Here is a 27,445-nt window from a genome sequence, read left to right as displayed (position 1 = left end):
GATTTCTTACCCCACTTAAAGCCTTGACACTCCGCCATTCGTCCATGTCGGCCTATCTACCGTATGAGAAACACTACATTACAGTTTTACATGAAAAAGTGAAGGTTGCCTTCCATGTGTAGGGACGTCAGCGGTGTGTCACACTGAATTCCAAAGTAGCGTATTTATTGTGTTACAATTAATGTCCACTGTTGTTTTTCTGCCTTCGTGAAAACGATTCGCCCCCAGAGGGCGCTATTTTCGGTGGGATGTGCTCTGCTTGACAGTGCATCATTTTCAAACCGTGCGTTGCTTTGTTTTTTTCAATTGCGCCCACCCGTGCACAGTACTTTGGAAGTCAAATATTGACATGATGACAAACTTTACAATCAATATTTCGTGTAGTCGGGGCTGCACCTGTGATTGTAGAGAGCGGGCAGAACTCGTACTGGGTGCTTCACTGGGAATGGACAACTCTCTTCTCCCTGTGTCACTTTAACTCTTACTTTACAACGCATGTCACTCTCTGTCGCTTTACAGCCCCTTCCCAAACCTGTCTATATCCACCTGTCACTGCATTTCTGCCTCTGTATTTATCCCTCCATACCCTCCTTCCTTCTCTACCACTTTCTCTTCTTTTCGACAGGTTTTTTGCAGACCGCTTCGTCTTAAAACGCGCCCAGATGGCCTTAGAGTTCGACGATATCTTGGCGCTACACAACATATCTGCAATATTTACATAAATAAGCGAAACAATACAGAGACACCTTTAAAAAAATGCAGGCCTTCTTCACCTATGCACCCATGCCCCGGAAGCGTCTTCACCCTCCTCGTGAAATTCGTCCCCTCGTCATGACACCCCAAAACCTAGTCCGGCCTTACTCCGTCAACCCGTAGTTCTCTACAGTGTTGGCTGTACTCGCGTTCTGAATCCTACACCTTGCGATCCTATGCTACCCTTTAACTGGCGGGTCTGTGCTCGAGAACGCCCGTGGCCAGCACCGACCGCTTCCCCCCACGCTGGCAGCCTAGTTGTGCCCATCCCACTATGCTGCTCCACAAATGGCCTAAGTACATAGATTTTTAGAAATAATGATGGTTTCTCGCGAACCGTAAATCTGGGCATTGAAGAAATACCGCAAACGGCCGGCAGGTGGCGCCTTCCACCAGCCGCTGCATTTCCGAAGTGGGTTACTGCTCCCTGCTGCTCCGTCGCCAGCCTCCTGCACTGGGAGGAGCTGGGGACGCTGTGGGGACTGTGGCCTGGGAGCTGGCTGGAGTTTATAGGAGGAGTCAGGAAGAGAAGGAAGTTTAAAACGTCCCACGCTGCACAACCCCCTACAGAAGACAGCCGAACTTTCACTCCGCAAGTTACACCGTGTGGCGGCAGGATCTGTGCGAATGAGCGCTTGGCATCTCCGGAAATCACCATATGCGCTTAGAAGCATACACAGGCAAGGGGAGCCGGCGGGAACCTGCCCACCTCGGGGCCACCGTGCAGGAAGGGCCAGCCTGCAAGCCTCGGCGCAAGGAGCGGACCACCCTGCAGCCCTGTGTGGCCACCAGTGACGGCGTGGCCAGCTCTGAATCTCTCCGGGGGAGGGATCCTCGCCAGCCTTACCCGCCCACCCCTTGAGCGCCGCGAGACGCCGGGCTTGCAATGCCCCCTCAGGAGCTGAGCCTAGCCATGGATTATCCGCGGACCTTCGCTCCCCCGGTGCCCCCACACCAGCCTCGGCCGCTGCCCGCCCCGGGCAGCCCGCTGGAGCGGCGCCTCAAGTGTGTGCTGCTGGGGGACGGGGCGGTGGGCAAGACCAGCCTCCTGGTCAGTTACACCACCAACGGGTACCCGACGCGCTACATCCCCACCGCCTTCGACGACTTCTCAGGTAGGTGCCGCGCGTGGGCACAGGTGCGCTGGAGGGGAGGGGGTGGCATATACAGAACTTTAAAGAGATTCTCCTGTCCAGAATGCACTCACACCTGATATGTCTGCTTGGGGATAAGGGCGTGCAGTAAAGTACCCGCTCCTCTGCCGTGGCATCAGGGGGACAGGTTTGAAAGGGGGCAGAGGGTTATGTTAATAAAGGGTCACGGCAACCCCCGCCTTAGCTCTTGTCTTGTGAAACGTGGTGTCCCGTCCCGCTCCTCTGACAATGAAAGGGGCCTGAGCTGCCCGCTCATACGCAGGCCGCTGCTGGGGTCATTGTGCAAGTGGCAGCAGCCGGAATATATTATGTTTTGCCCTGACTGGAGGGTCGGAGCGGCCGCCGCCTGAGGCGTAGGGGGGCGTGCTTCTTTCTCGGCATCTATAGTGCTGCGGTTTAAAGACTGCCCGCAATCACACACAGGTTCTCAAAAAGGACAACATGCGTAAAAAGCAAAGCACAGACTCCGCCTTTTATCATCCTCTAGAGGTTCTAAGAGTGCAGTGCATTTAGTAAAAGTAACTTGTTGCTTAACATTAGTGTGGATAGTGGTTATTTGGAGAATGGCGTGCTCTTGAGGTGTCCCACTTCAGGCGAGGGCAGGTGAGCGTTTTTAGATTGCTGTGAGATAGCTCAGCGGGTTGGGCGTTCACTGATAAGACATGTGTTCTAATCTACCCGGCAGGTCAAAGGTGATAACCTCGTGGAATTCACTCAGTAAAATGTGCGCCAGTGAACTGAGCGCTAGGAAGAAATGTTCTTTTTTAAAAAATCGAATGTGATTCAGTCAAATACAATTGCCCTTTAATATATCAAACCAGAAGGAAAATAGAAATTCAACAAAACCAAATGTGTCAATAAGCCAGCATAGCCATACATTATAAAACAATAGATCTTACACAACGATACAATCAAGTGCTGTTCAACAGGGCGACCTTACTTTGACATCTTAACACTTCGGTTGTTAGACACATTTCATGTCCTTCACACACTCTGTCCCAAAGAGGCGCACCTCTCTCGAGCCATTGCCGCCTTTCTGCACAGCGACCTATCGCGGGCGCCACTTGTGCGGAGCTGGACGTGCCGCCATCGGGCGCCTCAGTGTTTGCTTCCGCCCGGGAGCCGGGCAGCATGGGCACGCGCCGCCAGTCACGGGCGAGCCTCTATGGCGTGGCACAGGCTACGCCAAAAGGCGTCTGGGCACCGACGTGGGCACCTCGGCACGCACCCTAGCGCCTTGCATGCTCCGTGGGAAGAGGAAAGCCCGCGCTAGATGCGCACTTTCCTGAATGTAGCGCACCGACCGCTGAATGCCTTGACCCTTTCCGGGTTCTCTTTCAGGGCTTCCTCTGCCGCGTCTCTCAAGTTATGCAAAACAAATAATGTATTGATTTCCACCTTGAGATCTATATTAAATGACAAGGAGGAGGTTGGGGCGGGGGGGGGGGGTCTTACCCAGGAGATATTCAATCCTCGCATTCAACCAAGTCTTAAATCAGGGAAGAGATGCCACGCTCAAAGAGCAGAGACATGCCACGCTCAAAGAGCAGAGACACGTGTTCTCTACCAGTGCTGCGAAACCGCACGATTAGAAGTAAGCGCTATCTAAAATACATGTTTTACTGAGCGCTTGGAGCATAGATTCTGCAACCTGGTTTCTGCCAGCACATCCTATTTGCCCTGGCATGTGCGATTGGGTGCCCCAGGACAGGAAAGGGACGTCCACACATGTGCTATAATCGCGCATGGCTAGAGGGAGGTCGTGTCAGCTCAGGTCACCGCTTCCTGTGGGTTTGTGGTGAAGGGGGCAGCTCTCACGGCACCCCCCTTTATGTGCCTGAGGTTGGCTATCGTGGGATATCCGACCCCCATCGCCTCGGGTCTGGCTGGCTGCTGGGGGTGGGCCTCTTCCAGTCGTCTCCTATGTGGCAGTCCCATGGATTTTCAGCTCACTTCCTCTGTGTGGACATTTTATGAGCGCCGATTAGCCCTGTAAAACCCGACACCATCTGCAGGCGCAGCTGCGGGGAGGGGGGTGGGGGGTTCACGCATCAGACCTTCCAACCACCGGCACCACCCATTGTGAGGGGTGGAGGGGCAAGGGCGCCCAACCCCAGACACCACGAAAGGGGGGTGTGTGGGTGCCCTTCAAATATGACATGTCCCGTCCAAACAAATGCGCGCGCTGGGGCTGTTAATTAGCAGGGACTGAAGAAATCTGCACTTAAAAGGGCATTTAGCACATGGAGGGGGGGTGTTACCCTGGTGACCCCCGAGTGGCCAGTAACACGCTCGTCAAACTGCGTTTTCCTGCTCAAGCAGTACCCCAGCAATGGAATACCGCCCCCCCCCCTGCTCTTGAGTTCGGCACGTTTAGGTGGTTGTCCGGGCTCCCACATGCGTCAAGCCTCGGAGTGTTGTTGGCGTGTTTCTAAGCGCGCCCAAGAATAGGCTGGCATGTGGGGGGCACGGAGGCATCGAGCGATTTGCACAGATATGACTTGGGAGTCTTGGTCGCACAGGAGACAGTCACTGGCCGGGCCGCCCCTCCCGGACAGCTAGAAAGAGATAACTTGCCCTGCTTCCGGGCTAGCTCCTAGAAGCAGCGACGTGGGTGGCCACGGACTGGCGAGGCGGACAGCCCAGTCCAAAGAGTTCGGGCGTTTGAATGAAATGCCCTGGTTTTACACAGCCGCTCGTGATGATTGCTTTCGGCCCGCTCATACATGTTGTGGGATCACGAAGGGAAGTGTGCGTGCGTTCGGCGCCCAGCGGGAGACGCACTGGCCGGATCCTTCTCTTGGCAGAGCGCTTGGAACACCCCGGTGGGTGGGAGTCCGCTCTGGTACTTGTCCGGGTGCCCCCAGAGGGCGTCGCACTGCCAACACACAATCCCTCTTAAAATCCTATTGAGATGCCCACGTGGTGGGAAGGTGGCATACTGCAGAGCGTGGGCATGGAGCATGCGCTGCTGTGGGGCGCAATATAGGCCGGGGCTGGGCACACAGGTGTTGCCACCCGCCATTTTTCTTTTAAAGTTTATTTGTGATTCTGGTTGCACATGCACAACCTTACGCAAAGTTATACAAGCCAACAAGATACAAATGCACAAGCAACATACACATGTACATCAAAAGCTTGCACACAACCACTCTTAAAAATAATGCACCAATTACATAAAGCAAAAAAGAAAAAAAACACCTATTTCTATTAGAAACCGAGAAGCGCGGTCATGGCGCAGAGTAAGCATGAGTGCAGCCATTTCAAGGCCGGGCTTGGAAGAGCACCAAGAAAGCGAAGCATGGCTCATATTCGACCATGCTAAGCGTATCACACCCGCCTTGCGGACGAGCTTGGCAACAGTCGCCGCGATTCCTCGCCGCTGGATACGCGCACAGAGACGCGCTCTGTAGCAAGCGATGCTGCATTGTGTGTGTAACGCCCGAGCCAAGGATGAAAGGCGGACCCTTTCCCCCTGCAGCCAGGCGTTCACAAGTCCAACCAGGGGTTAACGCGTCCGCCCGTTACGTAATGTGGGCCCTCGGGCGGGTGGAGGAGCTGACTGTACACGTCTCCCCCCCCCACCCTCGGTAAGCAATACCTGTGACGTGTTTGGCAGCGCTGCAGTTTGAGACGCTTTGCTGGGAAAGAGCGCAGCCGGGGGCCGCTTCCAGCGCTGACATGTGCAGAGAGGGGGCCCGTGGGCTACGACACGCAGCCCTCCTTGGCTGGGGGAAGTGGGAGGGGTTTCCGTGTCTGTAAACTGCACGTGTGCCGGCAGTGGGTGAACACCATCTCTGCCCAGTTGGGGACCAAAGAGTTTGGTGCCGGCTGGCATCATGCGCCGGCTCCATTCGTTAATACCGATATGATATGGTAGTTTATTTATATAGCGCTTATACACAACGTGTTTCAAAGCGCTTCAAGGCAAGGGAGGGAACAAGGGATACTACAATGACATTCTTACAGGCCATGAACAGCAAGAATGTGAAATTAACAATAAACATCATAGAATGTCCCAAAGCAAACGCGGGAGGGGCCTAGGAAATGGTAGCGGGTGTGCTTGACTGGCTCTGCTTGACTGGCTCTGGCGTGAGCATTTAGCCGGCCTCATTGGCATGCATGGACCATCATTTAGCAGGGACTGGCTCCATCACTCCCTCACACATTATGGGAGTGCCGGCTGGGTCTCCCGGGACAGCATGGGTAATCACCTGTAGCCCAGCCAAAACCCCAGGGTCCCGATGGACAGGTGCGCGTAGTTGCCAACTGAAGGGTGCCCTGTTTGTCAACCTTGATGGGGGTGAAAAGTGAGTCTGTTGGGCCTTAAAATCCCCACAGTAACCCCTCAACTCACTGAGCTTTCTAGCTAGGTTTCAACTCCTTGGCGAGGTACTTCAGTTCCTGGGGGAGTCTTTGCTGTAATATGCTGTAGTGGGGTGAGGGGGTAGACTTGGTGGGTTAGCACCTCGCCGTATAGAGGGCTGCCACGGGGGGGGGCGCACGGCCTATCGCAGAGCAGGGGAGAGGGGGGCTGAGGGAGACAGTAAGTGCCAGGCTATTATGCAAGTCTATGCAAAAAGGACTGGCATACTCGTCCTTGGCACTTAAGGGTTTAATTGAGTTTTAGGTTAACTTGAGAGCAGCCATGAAATGTTCCAATGCGGAGACCCGCCATGAGCACCCACAACTTCTACTTTAAAAACAGGCCCTAGAATACATCTCGACCTACAGCGTTCCTGTATTCCCGGCGGGCCTGGTTCATTGCATTGTGGGGTGGGCTCTAGAGTCACTTGTTATGTGCACCTGCTGAGGGGTCTGGTTACACTGGGTGGGGTCCCTGGCCCCGCGCTCATCACTGACTTCGGGCCACGTCTGCCTACTCTGGCTGCTGCGGTGGTCCTTAAAGCCCCACCGTTAGCTTGGGAAGCCCTTACCACACCTGCCTGGCTACGCCCTTGGAATAGCCGAGTTAGCCTCTGACCCGGGAAGACCTACCTATACCTGGGTTGAGCCCTGCCGGTGACGCCCCCGCCACACGCATGTTGACCCTTGGGATATTTACATCTTTGCCGTTCTGTGTTCTTGATGGTGACCCACGTGTGTTTTTCTCTTACAGCTGTCGTCCAGGTGGATAACACGCCCGTCCGGCTGCAGCTCTGCGACACTGCGGGACAGGTAAGCATGGACCCTCACCGTCCCTTCTGATCATTAACCAGCCCCTGCTGGCATTGCTGGCTTACAGTTCTCTGCATGTATGCACTGCGGGCCCAGGCAGGTCATCTTTTATGCACCTTTCTGGGGATTGTTTGCTGAATTCCACACATATGCACAGTGTGGGCCCGATTCATGGAGTATCTGCACGGTTCAAAATGACTTTGCGCTGCTGACCAGTGACACAAACCCTGATTCATGCAACTGTGCAAAGTGTATTTTTGCAGTGCAGTAATTTTGTACTGCAAAAATACACTTTGCACAGTTCCATCAATCAGGGTTTGTGTCGGCAGTGCAAAGTCACTTTTCAGCTGTGCAAAGGCACTTTGAACCGTGAAAAACATTCTATGACTCGGCCCTAAATCTTGTGGGAAAGGCCTAGTGCTGTCAAATTATAGTAATATGCACACACCCCTAGTCAGAAAACCTAACTCAAGCTCCCTATTGCCTGGTTTGTGACATTCTTTTTGTAGGGTTCCACAGAGGCGTCTAAAGGTCAAGTGCATTGTGAGCCCCAAGAATAAGTGCCATCCAAATGCAAGCTTGACTTGTGGATGTGCACCCCCTTCTGCGGTGTAGGAGGCCTTGTGGGTGAAGCAGTAAGTCTTGATCCCTCTGCTTCTGGGCAGCTGGGAAGACCTGTTGAGGTTGGCAAGCACCGAGATTCAAGGGACCCAGAGTGATCAATGGGAATCTAGCATGCTCCATGGGAAATCATTGAGAATGTAGCGCACACTCACGGAGGTTGCGCAAAACCTAGCACGCCGTATGGGAGATCGCGGAAAACATAGCACTCCTTATGGGACATCGCTGTAAACATACTCCGCCTTATGGGAGATCAAGCTCGCTGGGAACCTAGGACACCAGATCGCGGGGAATCGAGCATGTCCTTGGGAGATCGCTGGGAACCTAATACGCCTTATGGGAGATCGCTGAAAGCCTAGCACGTCTATGGGGGTATTGCTGGGAACCTAGCACGCCAGATTGCTGGGAACCTAGCATGTCTTATGGAAGATCACTGAGAACCAAGCATGCCTTTACGAGATCGCTAGGAACCCAGTGCATCCTATGGGGCGATCTCTGAGAACCTAGCACACCAGATCGCGGAGAACATAGCGTGTCCTTGGGAGATCACTGGGAACCTAGCATGCCTTATGGGAGATCGCTGAAAGCCTAGCACGTATTTGGGGATATCACTGGGAACCTAGCACGCCAGATCGCTGAGAACCTAGCACACCTTATGGGAGATCGCTGAGAACCTAGCACACCCTATGGGAGATCGCTGAGAACCTAGCGCATCCTATGGGGGATCACTGAAAACCTAGCACGCCCTATGGGAGATCGCTGAGAACCTAGCACGCCCTATGGGGGATCACTGAAGACCAAACATGCCTTTAGGAGATCGCTGAGAAGCTAGTGCTTTCCATGGGGGATCCCTGAAAACCTAGCACGCCCTATGGGAGATGGCTGAGAACCTAGCACGCCCTATGGGAGATGGCTGATCAACTAGCACCCGCTATGGGAGATCACTGAAGACCAAGCATGCCTTTAGGAGATTGCTAAGAACCTAGCGCCTCCTAAGGGAGATCCCTGAAGACCAAGCATGCCTTTAGGAGAATGCTAAGAACCTAGCGCCTCCTAAGGGGGATCCCTGAAAACCTAGCATGCCCTATGGGAGATTGCTGAGAACCTAGCACGCCCTATGCGGGATCACTATGGCCCCCGCCATTCTGAAAATGGTAGTCCGTTTCTGTTTCTTTTTATTTAGAAAGGAATGGAAAGAATAGAAAGAAAAGAACAGGAATGGCTTCTCTTTGCCCAGCGAAGTGGGCCGCGGTGTCATGTGTGCACCAGTGCGGGGTTCTGCCCGCTATGAAGAGCCATTGTTTGCACTTTTGGAGAAATGCTGAACATGGCCTGACCAAAGCAAGCCACTGGACTCCAGTGATGGCATGAGATCATGTGAAGAGGCTCTCATCCTGCACCGCTTCACCCCCGTAGTAGCTTCGGAGTGACCGGGCTTGCCCTTGGAGACGCATCCTGTGCCCCCGCGAGGGGTTTCCAGACGAGAAAGCAGGGAATACATGCTACAAACACAGGGAGGCACGGGTGCAGCGGCTAGACGGGTCCATGCCAAGCCTGTTACGTAGACCATAGTTCTGTAAAAGCGAGGTTGGGGGTATGCAATTAAGGATTGCGATACGTGGGCTGTGTTTGCGAGGCAGATTACACTGATACGCTTAGCAAAACCTTTCCCACTTGCTCCAGAATGAACATGGCAGACGCCCCTTCAGCAGGGGTGAGTGGTTTGTTAGTTTCTGTGCACTGTTCTGAGCCCCAAATTAGCCTGGAATGCTAATGTTGGAGACAAAGCGGGCGCTCTGCCCACCGAGTTAGCCGACTGGATGCAAGGGACCCTTTTGCGATCGCCGCTACGCTGGCTGGGACGCAGTAGAACCAGTGCTTATAATCGGAAAAAGTAAACCACAGGTCCCAGAATTCCAAGTGCCACGACTCAAGGGGCCTCACGTGACACGCGGCCACTTGCCAGCCGTGAAGTAACCTTCGCACTCTGAGCGTGCACCAGAAAGGCATATACAAACATGCAATGAGCAGCTCACCTGCCGGCTGGATCCGGCCGGATCCGGCCTCGCTGCTGACGGACACCCGAGATGAGGTAATCTCTGGGGCCACGGAGCAGGGAGGCAGCGAGGTGAACCTGCAGTCACCCTGCCTCCTTGGCACACGAGGCTGGCGTGCGGCCTGCCCAGGTGGAGAGCTCCCTGGCAGGGGCGTTGTCCTGCGTCAGGTGCAGTGCTGCCTGCCCTCTCTGGCCACTCCGGATTGAGAATTTTAGTGCAGAGAGCTGCCAGCTGGTCTTAATGTTGAACTGCCACTTGGTCCCACGTCATGTCACCATCTCCAGTCTGGATTATTTGCCAGACAGCTCTGACTTCTGGGAGTTGAAAGTCCATACCTATATAGAAACACAGATCTGTCAGTCCCATCTTGCAAAGTGCCCTTGGTTATGAAGCTACCGGGCTGGGAGTATAGCTCACGCTGGTATTAGGAGTGGAGTCAGCAGGCAAGGTCCATAACTGTGATACACCTGACCAATAAAAGAGAAGTGAACTGAAATGGTGGGCACCCCTGCCCAGGGTAGTGAACCATTTTGTGTCATTCAATAAAAACAGTGCAAGGCTGACCTCAAGCCTCCTGCAATGGGGGTGTCAACACACTCCAGTACTGAGAGCGGGGGATGTACAAGGACACCCTCTTTGATTTTTGGCACAAAAGCACAAGTGTCAGCCCTGCTTTCTGTCCCATCCTCAGCCGTGTCAACTTTCTGGTACAGTTCATTTTAGCCCCACCCACTGAAGGTTATCAAGAGGTGGAGTCCTGATTGGGCAGAGCATTTGCCAATCCCAAATTGCTGCTAATCTGTTGTCTCACGCCACCAGATGGGTTGAGCCCTCTTTTTTTTAATAGCATTATGCCCAGAAATGGCCAGTGTGTCTTCCTTGCCACACCTGTTTTGTTGTTTGAAGACAATACCATAACAATGACGTTTTCTCAATTTTACTTTAGGAGGTTGTTGCAATAAATCTGATTTACACTAATTTACCTTATAGCTTTACCCTTTTGACCAATATATGTACAAGGAGTCCTCCAAAATATCCCAGTTCCCTTAATTCATGCTCGCTCACATTTGCCACTCAGCCATGCCCCTCATATCATTGAATTGGGGGGTGGATATGATATAGTATTGTGCTGGGGTGCATATATTTCTTGTTATTGCGGGATTGCTCCTAAGTAGGTAATTGATCAAGGCTGAGGACCATGCGTCCATCTCAGAGGAATTGTTTATAATTGGAAGCCGGCAGTAACCTAAACATTCTTTCTGCCTTTCTTTCTTTAGGATGAGTTTGACAAGCTGAGATACTTCTGCTACCCCAAGGCTGATGTCTTCATCCTGTGCTTCAGCGTGGTCAGCCCTTCCTCCTTCCAGAACGTGTCCGAGAAGTGGATCCCGGAGATCCGACAACACTGCCCCACAGCTCCCATCGTCTTGGTGGGCACCCAGTGTGACTTACGTGAGGACGTCAAGGTCCTGATCGAGCTGGACCGGTACAAGGAGAAACCTGTGGTGGCCGCGGCGGCCACTACTTTGGCTGAGAAGGTTGGCGCTGTGGGCTACGTGGAGTGCTCTGCTCTGACGCAGAAGAACCTCAAGGAGGTGTTTGACACCACCATCCTCAATGGCCTCAAGTATTCGGACATCAAGGCTGCCAAAGATCGCAAAATGAAAGCCACCACAGCCAACAAAATGAGGACCCTCTCCAAGTCCTGGTGGAAGAAATATGTCTGCGTCCACTGAGTATTTGCCCGGTGAAACATTTTGGAGAGTGCTTAGGCATTAGGCACTATTGGCTTTTGGTGTGCCAGGTGGGTGGCCGACACAATACCTCAGCTAAGACTAGACCTCACAAGGGACAGCTTGAACAATGAGACTTGATTGCAGTTCTCGAGGTCGTGGCGTGGTGGAAAAAGAAACTGTCTTCATTTTTCTTGGGGGATGGGGGAGATTTATGGGCAAGCTGATGTCAGTGGTGAGGGCTTCTTTCCAGGCTTGTGCGCAACTAAGTCCTGAGGATTTTATTTTGTAAAAATACATTTTCCAACGGTCCTTTGATTGAACATGTGAATGTGCCGTTTGCCCTGTGCTGGTCTCTGATACTTTGCTGCAGTGTTTGTCTTACATGTCTAGTGGATGTGATCCAGCGCTGGGGCTTGCCATCTGGCTCTCATGTCTGTCTTCCATTGCTTATGTCTGGGACTGGTGGTAGTCTGTCAGTTCTAATGCATATCTTCCAACTCTCGGCCATGTGATCCAGCGCTGGGGCTTGCTTTCCTGCTCTCATGTCTGCCTTCCATTGTTTATGTCTGGCACTAGTGGTAGTCTGCCTGTTCTAATGCCTATCCTACAACTCTCGGACATGTGTTTCTGCGCTGGGGATGGCCTTATTGTTCTCAAGTCTGTCTTCCATTGCTTATGTCTGGGACTGGTGGTAGTCTGCCCGTTCTAATGCTTATCCTCCAACTCTCCGCCATGTGCTTCAGTGCTGGGAATCGCCATCTGGCACTCATGTCTGTATTCCATTGCTCATGTCTAGTTATAGTGGTAGTCTGCCAGTTTTAATGCCTGTCTTCCAACTTTTGGCTGTGTGTTTCTGCACTGGGCATTGCCTTCTGGCACTCGTGTCTGTCTTCTAGTGCTCGTGTCTGACTATGGTGCTTATGCTCAATTGGGGGGCAAGGGGTGTAGAGGTCGTCTACCAGTTCTACTGCTTAACTTTCCGACCAAGAGTTGCTCTTTTCTGTCCTCTGGCCCTAATCTTTTTCTTCTGGCTTCTTCTAGCATTGTGTCTCTAGCACTCTTCTTCCAACACTGCTTCTTTTCTTTCGGACTCCTTGCTCTGCCTATTTACCCAGCAGTACCTACAGTCATTGAGTGGGGCGGGGCACCTCTGCTGTTAGGCAGCACACCCCTCCCATGTGTGTGCTACACCTTGATTGTGCATAACCCCCTGCAGTTTTCAGTTGACGAAAATACATGCAGTTGGAAATCTTAATCCAGTTGGAAATCGGGTTTACTTGAGATGTACAGCCCATTAACCGGGCACCAGGGTCACCACATGTTTGCGCACCGTGGGCGACTTGGCAAAGGCTGAAGCTCACATTATTTGACGCCATATTTACTTATGTGTGTATATTTGTATAATGTTTTGTGGTGCTGCTGCTTGAGAAACCACACAAATGCAACTCTTTCTCCCATTGGGAATGGGAGGGAGACAGAACCTCTTGTTGGGTGGTCCCAGAGATGTGTATATTTTGCTAGTGGAAAACCTCTTTCCTGGCCACCTGGCAGACTTTTTAGTTGAGTCTGCCCTTTGGCTGGCATTGCACGTGTGCTTTGCCATAAAATAATAAATGGGGAGTAGCGGGGACCACAGGTCGGGGTGAGGGGGCGCAGGCAGCTTTAATGTACTCTGGCTATTAGCAGGCAAAGGGATACATACCCCTGAGCTCCCTCTCTCCATTCTGGTACTTTTGTTGTCGTTTCTCTGTCTTGCACTCTCCCTTTCTATCAGTCTTCCCACCACCTTTTGCACTTTTTACACATGAACCTAATCTGTGCTCCAATCCCGAATCGGGGATTGTTGGATTTTGTAAAATCTTTATACAGCTTCTGTTTTACGAAGCGATTTTTGACTCCTGTGCGTGTAAGAATGATTATGTGGGGTGGGGGCCAGGCCGAAACCCCAGGATAACCTGCTTGGTGCCTACGGTCTCTATCTCCAGGCCACCACTGCTGGTGTCAGAAAATGGACACATCTGTACCTTGGTGCCTGTTTCAGTGCCTTGCCACAAAGTGGACGCCATTTTGTTCTCAATTGCCAGGTTTTCTATGTATGTTGAGACTGCCGGAGGTCGCTGCGTTGTATGCAGTGGTATTCCTCCACTAATGTGATGTGATTTGTTTTATGGAAATAAAATCAGTTGGCATTACAAAATGAGGAAAAAAATAAGACTTATGTTTTTCTTATGTCTAGCGGTTACAATGACCAGAACACCAGATGGCTAACGTCCGCCATCAATCAAAGAGCACCCAAAAACTTGTGATTTGTTGAAATGTTGCAAAAATGGTGTTCTTATTGATGGGCAGGTCCACTGTCCATTTTCAGTCATGTTTACATTTCCCTACATTGAAAAGGTGACTATCAACGCACCAATGAAAGAAACTCGTTGCTGGGGTGGTTGCTAGCACATAAAGGACCGGGCCGCACAGACTGTCTCCGTTGATTGACTGATGGAAACAAACTGGGCCAACATGCAGCGCCTGTTGCATTTGCTGTGGCACCCCCAGTGCAGACCATGCACAGAGTCCCGCGGGACTCGTCACCAGGCAGGCCCTGGTTAGGCCACAGACACAGGGACACAGGGCGTATCTTGGAACGTCTTTATTCGTCCTACATTAATGGGTAACTGCCGAAACCCCGTGACCCTCTTAGTCCCGCCCCCTCCCTAGCCCAAAGTCACTTCCTAGTAACTCGGCCCAAACTAGAGGCCGCCCACACAACGATGTGGGAGAGGCGAAGTTGGTCATGTCACGGCGTGACATTTTCTTTGGGTCAAATTGATCTAGAATTGTTTTCTGCCTGGCTGCTGTCACCACAAAAAAAACAAAAAACGATACACTCCACAAAACTGATAGAACAGCGGCAAACCGTTTTCCAGTCGGTATTTGTTCGCAAACAATGCAGGAGAGCTATGCTGGACCCAACAGTGTTACATTTCAAGGGAAAGCATGAAACTAGAAAGAGCTATCGTCAATGAATTATATTTGTCTCTCTAAAGCATTGATGGAAGCCCCTTTTTTGGGTAAAATGACTGGGACATGTCCTTCTGGGTCCTGCAGATCAGGAGGAATTGTTTTTACATTTTCTAAAATGGGGGTCCGGGGCAATTATAACTATAAAATAAATCTTCTCCACGTGTTCGGAGGCTAAACAGGATTGGTCCTGATCTGAGTGCTTGTTGCTTAAAGGACTGGTATCCTGCATTTCAGTAATCACCAGCAGCCCCCTTCAGAATGGCAATTGACTACGTGTAAAGTTGCACCCAAATGCACACTCAGTGTAACTAACCCTTTCATGCTACTATTTATTTTTAAATGTGTTTATTGGCATTTGTAAACAAATAGTGATACCATAAATCTTGTGCATTGTTTACAAGTATACATTGAGCTGGATTGGTGCAATCTGCCAAAATAACAGCAAACCAACAGATCAAACAACATAACAACAATTCTCCACGCATGGCAACTAGGTCTCGGCATTGGCAGTATTTTGGGGGAAGGCCAACAACATTTAATCGTGCACAGGTGGGGCCCTAGTAGCCAAGTTCCCACTTGGTCTGGGGATGTTCATGTGACTATGTAAGAGCTGCTGCACAGTGGCAAAGATCCATTCTGGAATGGCTGCCCGTAGCATTCAATGTGAGTGCTCATTTGAGGGCTTATTTACATGGCTGCGTTGCAATTCACCAAGGTGCCGCTGATGATTAGTTCACTAATGCAAAGGATTACATCAGTGTTCAGTCTGCGTGGAAGTGTCCCCAATTGTGGCTTACAAGGAATGTAGGCACAGGCAGATAATATGATAGGCCAAGGCCAGGGTCTGCCACCTGCTGTTCTCCAGATGTTTTGGACTAGAGCCCCCATGATTCCTTCACCATATGCTGGCTAGGACTGGTGGGATTTGTAGTCCAACAACGTTTGCTAACCCCTGGCCTAACCACACCAATTTTGGTCCAGTTGGTAAGAGTGAACTTTGGGCCTTCCATGACTTAAGTGCACAGGCTAACCACAATCTCACATTTTCTGGTCTGCACCTTTTTGAGTTACAAAATCAGATCTTTCTTCCCAATGTATTTCTGTTATCTCCGTTGAGCGATGCATTCCCTCTCCCATGGTTAATGTCTCTCAGCGGAGCTATGTTTTTTTGGGATCAGTCATGAGCATGGTCTATCATTCAGTGTTTGAGATCTTCCTTCTAGAGCTGCCAAGATGCTGCTTTTGTGATAGTCACAATTGTTACTCATACATGTATTGGCTTTCAAGCCGGTTCAAGGTTTTGCAATGACTGGAACACATTTCATTCTTGAATCAGGAACACAAAGCTTGAAATGGGAACACATATCTCGTTCTGAGTGCCTGGATCTGCATACATGACCAGTGCCGAGGGCACATGAGTGCCTGGATCTGCATACATGACCAGTGCCGGGGGCACACGACTGGGAACGTGACAACCATCATTGTGATGGCTAAACGTTTATTTAAAAGGACATTCTTATGGGAGGACTTCGCTGGCAGGATGGGAGTGGAAGACACATCTCCGCAATTTAGTGCACACTTTGGGCCTCATTACACGGTAGGCGGTGAGCCATGGTGCTATTAGCGCCATGGCTCATGCCGGTAAAATACCGGCACCGCCTTGGCGGAAAGGGGATTTACCGCCCCATTCCAAGGTTGGAGGGGTGGTAAATCCCCCTTCCACCATTGCCCTTCCCTATTCCCATTTCTGCCCCATAGGGCTCTATGGGAATGGGGAAGGCGCTAATTACGGCACCGCAATTTTGCGGTGCCGTAATTAGCTCCGAGGTCCCTTAGCGGGTTAGATTTTAACGCCTGCAAAAAGCAGGCGTTAAATCTCCCAACCCGCAAAGGGACCTCGTAGTAAGGCGGTAAGGATTTACCGGTACTGGTATTTTACCGGTACCGGTAAATCCTTTCCGCCATCCGTGTAATGAGGCCCTTTATCTGCGATTTCACAATTCCCCGAATCTAGCTGTTCACAAATCTCCAAGGTCGGCAGCTGGTCCTGCCATCAGCCAACAAGGCTTCCACTAATTCTATTGCTGCCATCCCAACCATGATCGTTGGCACGAGGTGCCTTCTATTCCCTCTTTCTAGATGTGCATTCAGTTATGATCCACTGCCTCTCTCCACACCTGCACCCCTCCTTATACATCTAACTCAAATACCCCGAAGTTACTCAATGTGTACTGTGGATTCCTTTTTTTTTCCACCCGCTTCTCCATTCTTTTCAATTGTCTCCATGTTTCGTTTTGGCTGACTACACGCCAAAACTAATGTATTGGAGTACTGCTAGGGAGTGATGGCATATGAGGAGGGACACAATGCTTGTAGGTGTTTGGTTATTTACCCACCCATTGACTTCCCATGACCACGTTAATCCCCACAGCCATTCCCACCCACTTCGCGCCCCATCCCACCTGTTGCATGGTGACCCCTCCTGGGAGCATGGTAGCTCCCAGGATGTTGTAATGGGTCACGTGGCAGTAGCCACGGGACCAACGTAATAAAAGAAGCAAGCCGCTTCCGGCTCGCCAGTCACTCCATCACGAGGCTCCAGCGTCGTTCTTTGGGAAGCACCATGCTGGTGCTGCGCTGTGTGTGCTTGGCCCAAGGACGGGGCCCAGCTGGAGGACGGTGCCCCTGCCGGGCAACGCCATCCGGACGGTGCCCCTGTCGGGCAACGCCGTCCGGACGGTGCCCCTGCCGGGCAACGCCGTCCCTGTGGGTCCCCCTAACCCTGTGAGGCGGGTTGGGGGAAGCGACCCCAGCCTGGGTGCCCCCAGAGCCGGGGCCGCGGTGTGCTGGGTGTCCCCAGCCATGTGTGGAGCTCCGGTGGTCCAGAGCGGGTGGGGTGACCCCCACCCATGAGTCTGTGGCGTGAACGCCACCCCCGTGTGTCCTGTCGGGTGCCACCCGACCAGAGTATGGGGCTGCCCGGTGGTCCGGAGCAGCCCCCAATAATGGCGACGAGGAAGTCGGGCCCTGCATGCCCGAAGAATACATGCGGAGGCGGGCCCATCTCCAACTGGGCCCGTGAAGGAAACAGGGTGGGCGAGCGGCCTGCCCGTCCCCTGAGGGGGATGGGAGAAGTGACGCGGTGGCCACAGGAGGAGGGAAGCCGCCCCCCCCGCTTCCCCTGTGGGGAGCAAGAGTGCCCGCGGCATTGGCCGCATGAGGGGGAGAGACTGCCCCCCCACTGCCATCAGGAGGGAGGAAGCTGTTCTCTCTCTTAGGGGGAAGTGTGAATGCCCCGCGGTCTCCGCGAAACAAGGTGAGGGAGCTTCCTTTTCCCTACTTGAAGGGAGATGCCCGGTGGCCCCAGCTGCTGCAAAACAACGCGGGTCCCCGCCCGTGACGGGGAGGAGGCCCCGCTAGGAGGAAAGGAGTTGCCGGGCGATCCCCGCTACTGGTGGGATGAGGGCGGCACGCTTTCCTCTTCCCCGTGAGGAGGAGGGCTGCCCTACGGCATCGGCCGCGGGGAGGTGGAGGCGGCGCCGGAGGCGGATAAGGGGAGGCGGAGCCCGCCGGAGGAGGAGAATTGCCCTCGGGCGTTGGCCACAACAAGTGGGGAGAGTGAGCTGGCCCTCCCCTGCATGCCTGCTGGCACCGCGCACCAGGCAGCAAGGACAGCGGCAAGAGCCGCGCGACAATGCTCCCCCCCCATAGTTACAGGAGAAGTGCTCCAGTGAGAGCCATGACAAAAAAAAAAAAAACTGTGGAACCACGGAGTCCCGTGGCGGCCCTCTCCGAACAAAGGAAAGGGCGTGGCCTAAACATCCCAGGCCCGCACCAGTGAGAAAAAAAAAAGAAAAAAAAAGTTTGAAAAAAAATGGGGAGGGAAATGTAACTCGATGCACGACAGTGGGAGACAGCACCTCGAGTAACCTGCCACACAGCAGGCATCCAGCCCACCAGCATCCCTCAAGGGGGCCTGGAGTGTCCCAGCCCCAAGACAAGGAGAGGGGGGGCGAAGAGCCCGTGAACGGCAGCGTGCCCTGCCTCCCCATGGCAGGAGGGGGCAGATGTGAGGGCCTGCACTCAGTATGGCCCACGGAGCACTGGCCTGTGCCCCAGCGATCAACAAAGGGGGGCGCAGGGCAAGAAGGGCAACTCCGCTAAACCCACCAGGAGGGACGAGCATGGAAGGTCCCCATGCCCAACAGGCGGAGGGAGCCGCACATCCCACCCGGAAGAGGCTGCTGTGATCGCCCAGCCACAGGGTAGCAGCTCCCCAAGGGAGTGCTCGTGCGCCCTCAACTCAAGACCGGCCAATGGGGCCACACTGATGAGGGGGCAGATTGCCCCGGGTGAAAAGGAAAGGAGTGGGTGTGAATTCCCCGGTGCGGTTATGCTGGCACACCCCCCTCTTGGACTCTGAACCTGCCCATGGGGGAGAAGAAGCGGAACGACGGGCCTGCTGCCAAGGTGCCAGTGAATCATCGCAGGCGCTCCAGACTATTGACCTGGCCGATGTGGCCCCTGGCCTTCCCAAGTGCGGCTTTGCCGGTTCCTCTTTATGTGACTCTGGTGGGGCTGTCCGCAGCGAACACCAGTGAGGACTCAACCTGGCCTGCTGCATCGTTAAGATGGCGGACACTGTCACCGACGCCCCCGTGAAGATTCAGTGCTTAAAATGACCCTATCGGGGGAAACGTACACCCTGCTGGGATCTCCTTCAGCTAACCGTATCGAGACAAAAACTCTAACTTTGTGCTCCCTGGAAGTGCCAGTCCAGTTTTTTTTTTCAAAGATGTCTTTTGAGAGCTAATGGTTTAATTGGTGCTGTAAACGTGCTACTGGTGTAATACAAATGTCTTAACCAGGTCTGCCTTAAGCCAGTTGATTTTAAAGTAGTATGTGTGTCTTTCACTGAAGTCCTGTTAGAAACAACCATTAGCCAAGCCAGCAGATTCTGCTTGTATATAGGTGTTAGATAGGCTTTTGCCAGGCACTGCTGTTATATGCCCAGGTATGTGGAGCATATTCAAACTTCTACCATTAATGGTGCATTCACTTAGTATGACGGCAGTGCATTTCAAATGCCTTTCACATACTTCCACAAAAGCCCAAACTGCTAGCATTGCCAATGATTGTTTTCACACCCCCCCGCCACCCCCTGACATACTATTGTTTGGTGACCCCCAATGGGCGCATAGTATGGCACTTTTCTGGGCAAGGTGCCAGCGCCTTGATGACCGCTATGGTGTTATTCAAAATTTCAATATAAAAGCTGAATAACACAACATAACAGCTGCTTGGGGATTCAAAATGCAAAAAGCAAAATGTAGAAGAGTTTAATAGATAAATACTCTGAAATCTGGGGGTGTAAACTAGAGGCACGCAGCATACATATTATTGTAAACATCCAATAGGGAAGCAAAACAAGGCCCTACAATTAAGGTGTTTTCTAAGGGTCATCTGAAGAGCCCTCCCTATACTATTACTACATCTTCTACTAAAACAAATATTTTGACTCGTCATGGATCAGTTTTTAAAAAACACAAGTTTTCAAATCTACATGTCAAGAACCCCGGGCAAAGCACTATGAAAACTAAATAAGATGGGCACACACAGCTACCAAGTAAAAGAATTGCCATTTTTCCCCCTGGCTTTAGTCTTGTCGAGGGACACACCAACATTCCTGGAAACCCAGCTGCTTTCTTTTCCTGGGTCTCTTCGATCACTGATATAACGAGATCATAATTTCAGCCCACATTCATACAATCTGCAGTCCCATCATGATTCCAATGAGACACCCCTTTACTCCTTAGAACGAAGGAACACAGCCCCTTGAATGCAGGGATGGGGGGCAGGGCTGGCCTTAGGTCCTGGAGCGGGGAGTTATTCACTTGATTAGGGCCGATGCTAAAGCAGCATCAGGAAGCCTTTCAAAGGCAGCCACGTGCTTGTTTAGCATTGGCACCCGATTGAAGTGATTACATCCGCGCTGGAGCGGGGAGTTAATCACTTCAATAGGACGCTGATGCTGGGTGGAGCGGGGAGTTAATCACTTCAATAGGGCGCTGATGCTGGGTTTAGCATTGGCGCCCTATTGAAGTGATTACATCCGCGCTGGAGCGGGGAGTTAATCACTTCAATAGGGCGCTGATGCTGGGTTTAGCATTGGCGCCCTATTGAAGTGATTACATCCGCGCTGGAGCGGGGAGTTAATCACTTCAATAGGGCGCTGATGCTGGGTTTAGCATTGGCGCCCTATTGAAGTGATTACATCCGCGCTGGAGCGGGGAGTTAATCACTTCAATAGGACGCTGATGCTGGGTGGAGCGGGGAGTTAATCACTTCAATAGGGCGCTGATGCTGGGTTTAGCATTGGCGCCCTATTGAAGTGATTACATCCGCGCTGGAGCGGGGAGTTAATCACTTCAATAGGGCGCTGATGCTTGTGTTTAGCATCGGCGCCCTATTGAAAGTAAATGCGCCCAGTCTTTTGCCTCTGAGATCAGGGCGCATTTCTTTTCAATAGGGTGACTTTACCCACCACGCCAGCGCAGGGGAGCCCTTGAAAGACTCTGCGGAGCTGGTGTGGCAGGTGGCTAATGTGGCTCCTCGGGCGACTGTCCAGGTCGCCCGGACCTAAAGCCGGCCCTGGATGGGGGTACTCCCTTCTAAAGGTTGGCATCTTGAGTGTGTTTGATTCATTTCTAACTCCTGAAAGAAGAGAAACCAGGAAGTGAGCCACTATCAAGGCTAGCGTGTCCTGCTGATGCTGCACCCCAACGAGGATTAGAACTATCTGTTGCTTATTAACCAATTGCCACCCTACGAGAACTAGTGGGGCACAAACAGGGTTACGGTTTAGGTGCTCAGATTATCCAGCTTTGGTAACAATGAGTGAAGACAGTACACCAGAGATGGGGAAACTCCGGGATACATACCTCAGGAAGCTAATTGTGATCACTTCGCACAATTCATAATCTAGAAGTACCTGAAGTCCAAATTTCTCAAGTGTGCAGGGTAAGATGCAAAATATTTCCTCAGAATCCCATCAATATGAAGATGCCATGGAGCACCTGCCAGAATTCCTATGAAGCCCAGTGGGAAAACGCGCAACATGGCTGCCATCCAGTACAACAAAAACCCACAGTCGAACAGTGTTTCTATAGAGGGAAAGAATACAAACAACCTTCTCACTGGTGCGTCCAGTTTGATAAAGGCGACCATGAACATACCAGATGGAAAGAGAAACCATAAGGAGCGTTGCTGGGATCCAAATTTCTTTCCATTTTTACATCAACTTCTGACCAGTTTTCTATGTGAACAGCAGAGGAAGTGAACAAAGGTCAACAGGATGTGACATTTCCTGGATGCATGGAATGTTAAGGTGTACCATCTTGATCTCATATTGTAGTACCCAGTCATAATGTGTCAATCACACCAAAGGTGGATCTTTTCAAAGTTGGTAAAGTTGTGTCTATATTGTTAGGAATTCCTGAATATGGCCCTCACAAAAAATAGACGTTCCTTCCAAGTGTACAAAATGGTTTTTTCAAACAATTTGTATTTAAACAACGGTGAACCAGCAGACAAGCAAATGCAGTGAACCCGCTTAGATCCAAAGCATAAGTGCCAGCGATCACCTCCCCCATAACCAGGTAATATCAGTGCTCACCTATACATAAATATACCAATTTATAGGGGATTAACAACATACACACGAAATAGTCCCCACAAAGGTTTTGAGGTACGGGGAGGAACTATGATCCTGGCACTTAATCACCACAAAAACCAACATAAAGAAGACCCATATTAGGACCCTCCCATCCCCTGCACACTTTTATAAACTGTAAAAAAACAGCCAATACTCAACGTAATATGTACATAGTCTCCTAATAACACAATTTGAGAAGTGAATTTTCAGAGCCGTGGCCGTACCTCAAGATACTAAACACCATACAGGGCAATCCAAATATATCAAGTATATATTTGGATTGCCCTGTATGGGGGTTAGGCATGCATCACTTAGTAGGCTGATCACTATTATGTGGATCAAAATTGATTATGAAATACTTTTTGGTTCCGTTTAGTATCTTGAAGTACGGATGCTGCTCTTACTGCGATACATCGTCTCTGAAGCCTTCACATCTGCCGATAGGAACGGACGCTGTCCGCGATTGATTTCAATACACATCCATGTATGGAAATATGACCCCGTTGGGGGAATTGCTGTCGACCAATGTACACACCATAATCTTGTAGCTGTACCTTCTAGATTTGGCTCTATACACTTGAATATATGATGAAGTAGACCTATCGAAACAGGAACTGAGTCCAGGTTCCATCACGCTTTTTGATTGATCTACTCCTTGAAGGGAGGATAGTCCGCATTGCTCAGAAAGAAGAGGTTATCACCTCGGAATGCGTCAGCTGACAGCAGGCTCAGATTTTAGATGATCTTGTTTTTTTGATATTGTTTGTAATTAAACTTCACAACATTTTTGTTGGTACTAAAATTCTCTTCTCAAATTGTGTTATTAAGAGACTATGTACATATTACATTGAGTATTGACTGTTTTTTTTTACAGTTTATAAACGTGTGCAGGGGACCGGAGGGTCCTAATATTGGGTCTTCTTTATGTTGCAGCTCCCCCATGTAACTCACCAAGCTGGTGGAGAAATGAAGCAGAAAGGCAGGATTCGAAATCTTGATATCCCGACTTGATTGTAGAGCCCGGGCAGTGTTAAAGCCCGAGTCTCCTCTCTTGAGGGAAAACTCTTGCCCCTTTGCTGGATCAAGTAGGCAGACAAAGGGGCTGATCACCTAAAAGAGCGGGGAGAGCACACTGCCATGACACCAGCTGTAAAGGAAAAAGTACAGGTCAGTAATGTGGTTAATGTCAGAGACCATTAACAGGAAATACTGGTTTATGAGTACCTGAGCCCAATCTCCCCTCCCTCCCTCCTAGAAGATGGTAAGCAGTGGCCTCCCTACAGAAATAGAGTGGTAGAGATATTGCTAGCTTGCTACAACTGTATCAATATATATGTCAAGGAATAGAGGAATTCCTTACCGTGGTTGAGCAAGAGCGTGCTGAAGAATTGTCATAATGCACAGTGGCAGGGAAAAAACAACAAAAAGAAAGGTTAGTATAGGAAGTCTTGAACTGGGTAGCATGAAAGGCACTCTAGGTACGAGTAGGTGCTCTAGCTGCACAGCGTCCAATAGTGCACGGATGCAGAATCCACAGGTAAGCAAACAATCCAGGTAGGCGAAGGAAGAGTTCAGAGCAGAGCAGTCCTTGTGATCCATGACAGGAGGCAGAGATGGAGATATCAGAAGCACGCAGGAATCAGAACACTGGTTTTCTGGGTGCCGGTGGTAAAGCAACAAGCAGTCCATGTAAGGTAGGGTGAGATTAGGCATACAGGCAGATAAGGCAGACACACGAGAGCAGGCAGAGAATATGTTGCGAGAGAGCAGTCCGTGTAAGGCAAAACAGGATTTGATACACAGGAAGACAATGAAAGCAGTCCATTTAGCAGTAGGAGTCCAGGATAACAGGACACAAAGTTTGGTACACATGCAATCAATCGGCGAACCAATGTATAAGGTAATGAAGACGGAACTTCAAAAAAGTACCGGGAGCTACTTCAAACAGAAGCAGCGTTTGGCGGGTGGATGTTGTTTAAATCCTTATGATGAGGGAGAGGCTCTTATCACCCATTGGCGGATCTAATCACATGACACCCCGGGAATGATGGGAACAAAGTAGGAGTTCCATTGTCCACAAGTGGCTCTCGTACCCTGTCTCCACAGCAATCTCCAACTCTGGAAATTGGAGCGGAGAAGCGCCTTCTGCCAAATTGAGCAATTAGAAATCTGCATTTACTAATTCTAGCAGAAGTACATCTGTCGCTAGAGTGAAACATGCAGGCTGGAAATGCCGGGATCGGCTTCCGAGGTGTAACACCCCATAATGCCAGCCAAAGTAACCCCCAAATCCCCCTATATACCCCACATATCGCTCTTCTCCCTTCAATCGATTCCCCCCTCACATTGAAAAAGACCCATCACTTCTTTATAACATGTAGAAGTGTCTAAGAAGCAGAGGCTTCACCACCAGAGTCGGATAGCAGTCCGCATAGTCAAAGAATGGTTTCCATATGGCCACATATTTTGTGTATCTGGCTCCACCTAAGGCCGTAATTTACTCTGAGACCACATGGGGTTGTAATCAAATGCCCCAAACCAATTGGACTGGAGGGCCCACTTAAAAAGTGGATTGCCAGCATTTATAACAAAACTCTCACACCGAAAATAGGCCTATTAAAGCAGACTGTAGGGTTTCTGCAAGTAACACAAGGAAGGGCCATGTGAAAAAGGCCAACCTGTCATTACCAAAGGAAAAGCAGCATTTTAATTCACAAAGGCAGAGGACATTCAAAGGTCCCTTTCACATGAAAAACAGGATTTCTAAATACTGAAAGCAAAACGGCTGTGCATGTGTGTTTGCAGTTTCAAGCAAGACAAGAGAAACATTTTCCCCTGCCAACATAAAGATGTCAGGGAAAAGACATTGTGCGTGTAAATGAGATTTAATGTATATTATGCTTCACGTGCAAAATACCATCAACAAGGGAAAAGAAAAACTTTGTTCCATGGGTCACATGACGATTTAATTTAGACCCAAGACAGACCTTTTTGGTTTGTTGGTGGGCAAAGCTTATAAAGAACTCACCCCCTGCAAGCCTAGCATTTATATCCCCACAGCTATTTACAACTGCGATAAAGTGTGTGCTGCTATGGGTGTCGAAAACCAAGTGTCACCCAGACTTGCTGTCTCTGAAAGCACAGCTTGCAGCAGGACAAATGGCACTAGTTGGCGAATCCTAGGTATTTATGAGCTGCAACCAACTTCAGGCAACCAGCCCGTAAGAGACTTATAATAAACTCTGTTCAAGGGCTGGCACAGATTGGCAAATGGCTTGGAGGAAGCATAGCTCCTATTTGAATTAGCCTAAAAATGAACTATTCATTTAAAATTACTATTATAACTTCAGCCTGTTTCTCAGCAACCACAAGTTGCACTGATTACATGTATGTTTATGTTTTTTAGATAATTTCCAGGCGATTTTGGTGATATACAATTCATCCACCTGTGACTCAGCAAACTGTAATGGCCATCTAAAATGGTGAAGTGGGGTGGTTTGCCTGTTGTCTGCACACAAAACACAATTGAAATCGCAAATACGACTGAATTTTATTTGTCAAACAGCCTGACACGTGTTTCGAGCTCATCATCATCAGAGGCTGAAAATATGTTGCAAAATGTTATAAGGTACACATTAGAATGAAATACAGTTTACCATGGTAAATAAAAAGAGATCAAAAACAGATCCAAGCACAGTTCATATGGATTTAAACCAATAATAAGCAAGTGGTAACACAACAATGTCGCATATACAAAACAAGTATACAACACATTGCACCATTCATTAATTGCATGAAAGGATATTATGTGGAACAACCCCAATTGTGAAACAAATTTTCACAAAATTTGCGATTTCAATTGTGTTTTGTTCGCAGACAACAGGCAAACCACCCCTCTTCACAATTTACTTACTGTAGGCAACTTTGGCAGGCTGCCCACATCTTGCCTCAATCTGCAGCCCAGCATTTGAACTAAACATTAGTCAGGGCGCCAATTTCTCACACAGTCCTTTACTGCCAAAACACGGTCCATCTAAAATGGGTTTCTGTCTGTTTTTGACTGGTTAGGCACTCATAATGTTAATTGTAATAACATTAGCGCAAGTTTGTGTCCCTGGTCTGACCATTCCTTTGTGCACTTTACGGTGGACACGCCTTTTCCCGTGAAGCTGCCAATTGTGCCTCTTCAACTGGAAACAAGGAGCCTAAAAAAGATCACGTTGGCAAATATTGAGCCTTTGATTAAGGACAGCCTAGTAAACTTTCACACTGAGATGTCTCCACAAAATATGGCTATAGAACTGACAGATAACCTGGCGTACATCTCCGACAAATTAGCCCCCCTTAAACTGAAAAAGATCAAGGTTAACAAGCATAAAAGTAAGGCTTGGTTCACGGATGACCTTAGAACCAAAAAAACTGAGGTTAGGAAAGCTTACTTTGCCTGGAAAAAGGAGCATCACTCAGGGTTACTGGTCAAGTATAAGATCTCCGTACGTGAATATAAAAAGTTGATTCTGGAAGCTAAAAAAGAATTCCATAATGGCCGGATAAGTAAAGCTAAATCTAACACGAGGGAAATCTTTAAGATTTTAAAGGAACAGGAAACTACTCCGGTCTCGCCTGATTCTCTAGTTAAAACTGACACAGAATGGTGTCAACAGATACAAAAAGGTTTACATAATAAACTTCATAAAATCAGGGCAACCATGCTCGAAAACAGGGAATCAATCATTGATGCTGGTGGGGCTGTAACTGAAGGTTTCACGCGTGACCCGTCTGTCCCCCAGTTCAACTTTCACTCTATCACAGAAAGTGAGCTGTTAAAAATCACAGAGCATATGAAACCGTCACAATGTAGGGGTGATGATTGCTCTTCCATGATTATAAAAACATGTCCACCGCAGTTTATTAAAGCAATCTGTAATTTTATAAATGCCTCTCTTAAAGCAAGTAGTATACCAAATGAATTAAAAGCAACCATGGTTACCCCCATTCTAAAAAAACCGGGACTGTCAATGGATAATCCGCAAAATTTCGGACCCATTTCCAACACACCCTTCTTACTTAAGATTTTGGATAGAGTGGCCTACAGTCAACTTGCAGAGCACCTAGACCTTTATTACATCCTCCATCCAAATCAGTCAGGATTCAGGAAGAAATATGGGACGGAAACCTCGTTATTAGAACTGAAATCTAAATTAATGGGGGAAA

The 27,445-nt window shown here is 50.0% G+C and overlaps 1 protein-coding gene across 1 annotated transcript; it reads left to right on the top strand.

The window, feature by feature from the left end:
- The first annotated feature begins 1,319 nt into the window (after nt 1-1,319).
- Nucleotides 1,320-13,711, top strand: LOC138566796 (rho-related GTP-binding protein RhoU-like). Its single transcript, XM_069644453.1, has 3 exons — nt 1,320-1,868; nt 7,027-7,085; nt 11,041-13,711. Exons 1-3 carry the CDS (start codon nt 1,640-1,642, stop codon nt 11,497-11,499), a joined length of 747 nt encoding a protein of 248 aa, XP_069500554.1. The 5' UTR covers nt 1,320-1,639; the 3' UTR covers nt 11,500-13,711.
- The last annotated feature ends 13,734 nt before the right edge of the window (nt 13,712-27,445 follow it).

Source organism: Ambystoma mexicanum, chromosome 2p, assembly GCF_040938575.1.
Source record: "Ambystoma mexicanum isolate Mex_15411 chromosome 2p, UKY_AmexF1_1, whole genome shotgun sequence".
NCBI lineage: Eukaryota > Metazoa > Chordata > Amphibia > Caudata > Ambystomatidae > Ambystoma > Ambystoma mexicanum.
Note: the sequence above shows the minus strand (reverse complement) of the source record. Positions and strands in the feature narration are given on the sequence as shown.